General features: G+C 37.8%; 1 protein-coding gene across 1 annotated transcript in view; it reads right to left on the bottom strand.

Moving 5' to 3' along the window:
- The window catches only part of Tpgs2 (tubulin polyglutamylase complex subunit 2), a 31,565-nt gene extending 22,515 nt beyond the window's left edge, over positions 1 to 9,050 (bottom strand). The window contains exon 1 of the mRNA XM_010638034.2: positions 8,904 to 9,050. Coding sequence (XP_010636336.1) covers positions 8,904 to 8,985 — 82 coding nt within the window. The 5' untranslated portion in view covers positions 8,986 to 9,050. The remainder of the gene's footprint in view (positions 1 to 8,903) is intronic.
- Positions 9,051 to 9,056: the final 6 nt, after the last annotated feature.

The raw sequence follows: 9,056 nt of genomic DNA, 5'->3' as shown, positions 1-9,056 counted from the left end.
TTAGGTCTCCTTTTTTTTTTTTTTTTCTGGAAGACAGGATTTACTATATTTGCTCGATTTACTTTCTTCCATAGCCCAAATCCTATGCTTCAATAGTGTCTGTTTCCTTATTGTGTCAATTCCTGCAACTTCTCAAAACCCAAATCTGTACTCATATTTAGTTATGCTGTACCCTGTTCCTAATACATATACCCATATGATCTCATGTTTCTATCTACCCAAGTCTTACTCCTACTTAAGGCTAGCTTCAAGTTCTACCTCCTACTGTCATTACTTCAGCTCACACTAATCTCTGATTTTCCTGATACACCTATTTAATCTCATGCAGGTTCTGCCCTGTGTATGTTTGTACTTAATTATATTTTACATTGATCTGTATATTGGTTATTTACTAGGAGGCCTAGGCAACTGTAAAGAAAATTTATTAATTTAAAAACTCTCTAGAAATATTGCAGACTTCTAGTTTTATATGGTTAATGGATTCTGATTACACAGTACAATTTCTATGCATATAAAGTTTCCTCTAAGTTACTAGAACATTCATATCTTGGGGTTCAGCAATATAACAATTAAGAATTTTTAAATCCACCTGATCTGGTCTTTATATATTGAATTGTTGTCTGAAATGAATCTTCACTCCTTTTTGCCTTCAGTAAAATAGAGTATTTCATCCCTTGGTGGGAGAAGCAGCAATAAAAGTGCTTTGGAAAAATGAAAAGTACTAGATAATTACACACAAAATTTTTTTACCTTGTGTTTAATATTCTCTGTAAGACATAGGAAGCAAAGTGCTCTTGTGAAAAAACACTTGGAGCATCAAGCCATTAGGTTTGGATGAATCTTTGCTATGTCCCTGATTAAAGATGGGAGATGCTATCTGTCCCTTCAAGATTGGTTCCATTTGACATTGTTCTACTAAAGCCAAGACAGTGAATAATCAGACAGTAAGATATATGTATGTATGTATGTAGTGCTGGCGCTTGAACCTAGAGCCTTGTGTATGCCAGAGAAGTATTCTATCACTGAGCTACATTCCCAGCCCATCATGTTACTGATAAGAACATTAAGGCTCAGAGGTTAAGCCACAAAGTCAGTTCTCTGACACTCAAGGATAGGTTTAATGGAGAAAAAGTTATGTGCAAATGTTGCTGCACATTCCCTGGCTTAGCTCTTTAGAAATTATTCTATGGAAATGTAGTCTAGCTTTCATCAGTCTTAGCAACTTACTACCTCATGTGCACTAGTTCAGAATACAGAATTCTTTTCCAATGATCCAGCTGGTTACATACTGATGTCCGGTCCCACCTTCAGAGCACTCTAGTGTATAAGAGGACACACACACACACACACACACACACACGCACAATTATTCTCTCTAGTAGTTTATTCCGAAGTTGGCTGCTATCAACTTCTTCCTTCCTCATATGCCCATTCCATTTCTCCATTGAGAGGTGAAGTCTGTTTCTCCACACCCTTTAATTTGAAGTTAGCCTCAAACTCCTCTGACCAATAAAATATGGTAAGGATATATGCTGTGCTAGTGTTGGACTTAAAACTTCTATAGAGCTGGCAATTTCCCCTTTCCTCTGAGTCCCAAGCCATTACATAATAAATTAAAGCTACTGTTCTGAGAGAAGCCATATTGAGGAGCGCTGAGAGAGCCAGACATGTGACTACAGAGGCCATCACATAATTCTAGTCCCAGATGCTATCTAACTACAAATAGTTGAGAGGTTGAAAATTAGCAGAACCCTAGCTAAACCCAGTTAATCCACAGAACTAGGAGAGTTAGTCATTGTTCCAAGCTGCTATGTAATAGATAACCAGAACATGCTTTAAGTCAAAAAAGTCTGAGTCAGCAACATCTACAGTACTTAATGAGGACCTGATATGTTATCTTCAGGAAATTATGGCCAAATATTAAGAATTTAAGTAGAAGATACTGTCTCAAGAAATGTATTGTTACTTTAAAAAAATGTAAAAACATGAATACTTCAAGATAACATATAATCATGCATTAAACTAGGTGATACTGACCACAGGGACCAGAGTTAAAGAACCTACTCTCAAAAAATTTGGAAAAAGAAGCAGGTGAGGTAGAAGGCAAATGGAAAGACTGGCTCTTCTTACAAGCATAATTTTAGAGGTGTTTTGACCTCACAGGGTTGGGTGTTGCAGTACAACAGCAATTTTCTAATCACCCAGCTTTTTTACATTAAGCTGTATGTATTTCCTACTTAACATCTCTTTTATGCATTAAAGTTCTCATTATAGTTTGCTTTCCTTGGCTCTCCCAATGATTTTGTAGGCTAATGGCCCTTAATTAACCCCTTTCTGCCTTACCTAGCTAAAGTGAATTTCTAGCTTTAATCTAGAATGCATCCTATGGTTTGCCACAAAGAATGCTGACAAACACAAATAGTTGGGGTTTGTGAGCTCAGAGAAGGTGACTTGCCAAGATGGGAAAGGCCGGAAGTTGTCATTTACATAAATTAAGAGCTGTGGCCACAAAGCCAGACAAAAATATGAGGCTTTGGATGAAAGATGTAAGTTTTTATGAGCCAGAGGAGAAAATATAACTTAGATATTTTGTGGCTAGATAAGACTATTCAAAGGGAGAACGCATTGGTTTTCTATTGCTAAACAATTACCATGAATTACCAGCTTTAACCTTTTCATTAGGTCTGTTATGGAGCTCAGAGGCCTGGCACAGCATGACTGATTATTCCTCTCAAGCTGAAATCACTGACCTACCAGCTTCTCACAATGCTCAACTATCAGCTGTTCTGTTTACATTTGGAGCTTGAGGTCATCTTGTAAGCCCACTCCTGTTTTGGACAGAATTTGTTAGGGCTGTAGGAGTGAGGTCTCTAGTTACTGTCAGTTGGGGCCAGTCTGAGCTTCCAGAGACACTTGTACAGTCTCACCTTGGTACTTGACTGCTTTGAAACGCACCAAGTTTGATACTTGACAAATCCTGATGTGACAGCTTTCTCCTATAGTTTGTTCAGTACTATACTTGAATGCTAGAACTTACCAGTGTGGAATGCCTTGGGACCAGCTACACTTTCCAGCTAAGAAATCTGTTTGATACTCTTCATTTTTGGTATTTATTACGCTTGGAACCAATTACAGTAAGTACCAAGATACTACTGTATTCCCTGTCATGTGGTCTCACTCATCTTTGAGTAAGCAATAGCATAAAAAATGTTTTTCATTTTTTGAATCTAATGTTTTGTTAACAGCATGTTTTAAAGTGTTTTGTGACTGGTCTCATCTATATAATATCCCTTTTGCCACTTAACATATCAAAGACATATTACATTAGCTTCACAATTCTGAGGTTTTGAGCAAGAATTCTTGTTTTGAGAATACCTTTTTTAAGTTTTAGTGAAACATAATTTACATACCACAAAGTTTACCCTTTAATTAGTGTATGAATCAGTGGTATTTAATGTATTCTTACTTCAAAAAAGAAACCTCATTCCTATTAGCAGTCACTCCCCACACTTTTTTTTCTCACCAGACTCTGGCAACTATTAATCTACTTGTGATATTTTTTTATTTTCCTATTCTGGACATTTCACATAGATGGAATCATACATATGGACATACAGTTTTACAGCTGTATTCTTTCACTTTGTTCTCAAGTTTCATCCATTTTATACTACTGTCAATAATCTTTCCTTTTTGTTTGAATAATTTTGTATTACATGAACATATATTTTGCATATCCATTCATCAGTTGAACAACTGAATTATTTCCATTCAACTATAAAAAAATAATGCTAATATTTGTGTACAAGTATTTGTGTATAAACATTTTCAATTTTCTTATGAGTGAAACTGTTGAGTGATGTAGTAACTGTTTAACCTTTTGAGGAATTACCAAAATCTTAAAGTTTCTGAACTATTTTACATTCCCACCAGCAGTCTATGATTGGTTCCAATTTCCAATATTTATCATGTCTTTCTGGCTGGTCATTCTACTAGGTTTGAAGTGGTATCTTATGGTGATTTTCATCTCTATTTTCCTAATACTTATAATGATCACCTTTTTTATTATTTGTCTTTATATATCTTTACTGGAAAAATGTCAATTCAGATTCTTCTAAACTGGATTTGTCCTTTATTGTTGAATTTCAAGAGTTCTTTATGGATTTCATGTATGAGTCATTTTTCATATATGATTTACAAATATTCTCTCCTATTTTGATATTTCTTGATGGTATCCCTTAGAGCACATTTTAAAATTTTCCTGAACTATCATTTATTCTTTTCTTTGTGCTTTTAGAGTCATATCTAAGAATACTGCCTAATCCATGATCACTTAAAAACTAATATAAGCCTCATGTTTTCTTCTAAGAGTGTTATAGTTTTACCTACTACATTTAGGTCTAATATACATTTAGAGTTAATTTTTATATATGGTTTGAGGTAAAAGTCCAATTTCATTCTTTTATATGTGGTTATCTATCCAGTTGCCACAGCACCATCTGTTGAAAAGATTATTTTTTCCTCATTAGTCTTGATATTCTTATCAAAAATCAATGGACCTAAAAGTGATAATTTTTTACATTTCAAGACTATTCTATTGAACTACATTTCTGTATAATGCCACTGACTCTCTAAATACTAATGTAGCTTTCAAGCCAATTACTTCATTGCAGCAAAATACACAACATAAAATTTACTGCTTTGACCATTTTTCAAGCATACAGACCAGTAGTATCAAGAATTTGGTATTGTGCAACTATCTCCACTATTCAAGTCCTAAACTTTTTCAACCCCTCAAATATAGTAAATTTTGAAATGGGGAAGGTGTGAGTGAAAGTAAAAGGAGAGTTCCTTTTTTTTTTTTGGTACTGGGGGTTGAACTTGGGTCCTTGCACTTGCAAGGCAGGTGCTGGAACCACTGAGCTAAAACCCTGGCCCTGATCCTCCCTTTTTTTTTCCAAAATCGTTTTGACTATTTAAGATCTCTTGCATTTCCATGTTAATTTTAGAATTGATTGTCAATTTTTGCAAAAGAGATAGTTGAGATTCTGATACTATTTGGAGATCCCAGATGTGTAGGTCAGTTTGGGAATTAGTTGTGGATTTTAATGATAACTCTTCATTTAAATAAACACAGGATAGCTTCTCATTTACTTTGATCCTTAATATATTCCACAGCTGGGTGTGGTAGCATACACCTAAAATCCCAGCACTCAGGAGGCTAAGGCAGGAGGGATCACCTTGAGTTCAAGGCCAGTTTGGGCTATATAGTGAGTTCAAGGCCAGCTGAATTACATAGTGAAACCCTGTCTCAAAAAACAAAACAACCGAATACATACAAACATAATATATATGTATATATGTATATATGTGTGTGTGTGTGTTTATCTTTGATTTCAGTGCACAAATCATGCTAACTTATTTCTATTTTATTCCTTTAGATTTGGACTTGCTTTATCTTTGCTAAAGTTTCGGTTTTCTTCCTCTTGTGTGAATTCCTTAAGAGTTTTTTTTTTTAATATACATGCGCATATCATTTGTAAGTAGAGATGATCTTTCCTTTGTTTATTCCAATTCAGACATCTTATTTTACTTCCTAATGGCTCTGGCTAGAACTCCTGATACAATGTTGAATAGAAGTGATAACAGTGAATTATTTTGTTTTTTTGGTGGCTAGAAGTTACTCATTTACTTTTGATTTTTTATTAGTACATTTGCAGTACATGATTATATTCCTTGTGGGGAATTGGTACATACACAAAACACATCTTAATTCTGTTTTATAAACAGAATAAAAGATGGGTATGCACGAATCACTATAACCATACATTCTTAAGCAGAAAAGATCAAACATAGTAAGCCTGACACCACAATCCTTTAAAAACTTGTCAGGCTGGCTGTTGGTAGCATCTGCAAAGTTGGATCTCAGGAAGAGTCCCATTATTCTCTGATAAGGACTCACTGTGCCTGTTAGTGCAAATAATCTGTTTTTTGCTGAATACCTATTTTTCTTTAGGTATTCTGGAATTTTGGTACATGCTAGGTAAAAAAAAATGCTATATGACTGATTTCTAATAAAGGTCTTGACTCCTTGACTCAAGTAAGCTTCCTAGGTAGACATTTCATATACATTGTCAGAACACATTGCTATATGATTTAAGTATGTTCCATGTAGGTTCACTGAGAGAACCTACCTTGTACCTGGTTTCCTTGATTTTTCCACGTGCACCTTTACTTCAGTTAATTTTGCTTTTTATCCTTACTGTGGCACAGCCATGAGTATGACCATCTCCCATATCCTGTATTCCTCTTACTGAATCATCAAGCCTGGTGTGGTGTTGGAGACAAGTGACAGTTTTTGTTTGTTCTTTTTTTGCTAATTTTTAAAGAGATGAAGAGACTTAGGCAGATTTTTAAAAGTACACACTCAAAGAAATAGTGTGCTGGCCTCAAGTGGTAGAGAGGCACCCTGTTGCCTTAAGCCAGGTTTATTTGTGGAGACTTGTGGGTATTCCTAAAATGGGCTACCATGTCTACGGCCATAACACCCTGAACGCGCCTCATCTCATCTAAAATGGGCTACCAGGTATATTCTAGTGTCTGTCAGGTTCTGCCCATCTCGTGGGTTAAAATGCAGTCAATTTACATTTGAAGCAGAGACACACTGTTCTCTTAGGCTTTCTGAGGATGGAGGCTGGTAAGAGGAAGCACGTTTACAGATGAGGTTGGTAAGAGGGACTGCACTTTACTGGTGAAAGTCACATGCACAGAGCCTAGTTTATAGGCTCACTGTCTTTAAGGCCCTTAGGAATTTTTCCTGGAAGGAAAAAAAAGCTTGAATAATATTTGTCACAAACCTACAGGTTTTCTTAAAAAGTACACTTTAAATATTACAAGTTCCTTGTCTCCTTTTTAATTTATCCAACTTCATTATCCCCTCCCCAGACTTTGATCCTTTATTCATAGGGGTTGCAGAAAGGCTGAAGTACTGCTGCTTCAGACTGATAAGTGGGTGTTGACCCTATATAGCCAGAAGAAAAAAATCTCATTCTGACCTAAAGGAGACAAAGCAAAACAGGGTTGTAACCAGCGTGTCACTGAAAGTTAAGGCAGAATCTGACATGGCAATAACTTTTGGATGTAGGTCTCATAATGCAGAAGACACATTTGCAGAGTTGTCAGGAACATGTACACATTATATTTTAGGATTTTGGGTTTTTTTTGGCGGGGGGTACCGGGGATTGAACTCAGGTCCTTGCGCTTGCAAGGCAGGCCACGGAACCACTGAGCTAAATCCCTGGCCACACATTATGTTTTAATAATAGCACAGATGAGCATCAGCTTGACTAAGGGCTAGAGAAGTCAAAATTGTAGTCTTGATGCCTTGCTTATCTCCTGTGGCTGGACTGCCAAAGGAAATGTCACTGGACAGGGTCCAGGCAGGTCTCAAAGTGGGGATGGGAAGTCTTGACTCACCCCACATATGGGGCAAGTTGCGGGTTTGTTGGCTTCTATCACTGAAAAAGAATTCTTGGTATGCATTAGTGAAAGGCATAAAGAAATTTATTAGGCAGAATCTTTAAAGTACATACTCAAAGAAATAGAGTGAAGCTCTCAAGAGGGAGAGGCCTTTTGGCCGCCGTTTTGAATGGTTAAGCAGCTCTATTAGGATGAGAACAGTCTATTTAAGTTTTTTAAAAATTATCACCAAAAGATTTTGGATTTTGTCAGTGCTTTTTCTGCACCTATTGAGACAATTAGGAGGTTTTTGTCTTTTAGTCTATTAACAGCTTGTTTTACATAAATTGATTTTCAAATATGAAACCATGCATTCCTAGGATGAATCACACCTGGTCTTGGACTTCTATTATAGAACAGAGACAAATCTAAATAGCAACCAAATACATACTTTCAAATGCAGTAGTTGTAAGCGCTGCTAAGATTAAAATCAAGTAGGACAAGAAAAGAGTAGGAGAGATGCTAGAATTGTATTCTAGGAAGGCACCTCTGAGGTAATGATAATTTGTTTTGGGAGACACTGTGAAGATAATTCCGGGTGGTAAGCCAAGCAAACTGCAAAGGGCTTGAAGCAGAAATGATCTCAGTGTGTTTAAGGTTAGTCTTAACAACAAGATGGCCACCGAAGTCAAAACAGTGAAAACAGATGAAAACAGAACATAACAGGGAGGGAGGGTCACGGTAAAGAAATTTGGATTTTATTATAATTGTGATGGCTACACACTGAAGCATGCTTTTCAGCCTGCATAGACAGCCTTTCTCCTCTTTGGTTTGCTAGCTAACTTTTATTTCAAAATTCAACCTCATATTCTCTGGGACATGTTCCTTAATTTCTCAGAAACGCTGTAAAACCTGTGAGCAATGATAACTGCTGACTTCTTTTCATGCTGCTAGAGACCTAGTTTTCTCTTTTGTATCTTTACAGTCCCAGAGTCTAACATACACATTTGTTAAAAAACAAAAACAAACAAACAAAAAACCAGCTAATCTCTACAGTAATGCAAGCCTGACTCTGAGCAGTTCAGGTGCTGGACACGGAGGCTCTTGGCAGTCCTTGGGCTGGGAAGTTTCATGCACGCTGCCTTGGCTGAGAACGCCCTTTGAAAGGCCCGACCTCCTAATTGCCAGGTGCTCGCTGCGTCCCCTTCGCAGGTCTTTGCCCATCCTTTCTATCCCCGGGGTGGATCCTCACTCAAGTGGGGATGAGAGGAGAGAAAGTTCGGGCTTCCCAACTCTGCCAGCAAACCCTTCCCCGGCCTACTCACGCACCCAGGTCGCCCATGCCCACCCATATTCAAAGTCCAGCGTCGCAGCATCCAAGCCGCCATTCGCCTTTCTTCTATACCACATCCCTTTGCCCGTGCACAATGCCCTCCGGCCCCACTCACCTAGGATGCGGGTGATGCCAAGGGTCAACTGCTCTAGGTGCGGCTTGTTGCATCCCAGAGGCGGGGGCGGCGTCTCCTCCATGGCTGGCGTCCCAGCTCGGCCCGGGCAGAGAGACAGCAGGGCAGAGGAGGCCGGGACCCCGCCTCAGCGCC

Source organism: Fukomys damarensis, unplaced genomic scaffold (genome assembly GCF_012274545.1).
Source record: "Fukomys damarensis isolate Sample0158 unplaced genomic scaffold, DMR_v1.0_HiC HiC_scaffold_30, whole genome shotgun sequence".
In the NCBI taxonomy this organism is placed as follows: Eukaryota; Metazoa; Chordata; class Mammalia; order Rodentia; family Bathyergidae; genus Fukomys; species Fukomys damarensis.
This window is presented reverse-complemented; position numbering and strand designations above follow the sequence as displayed.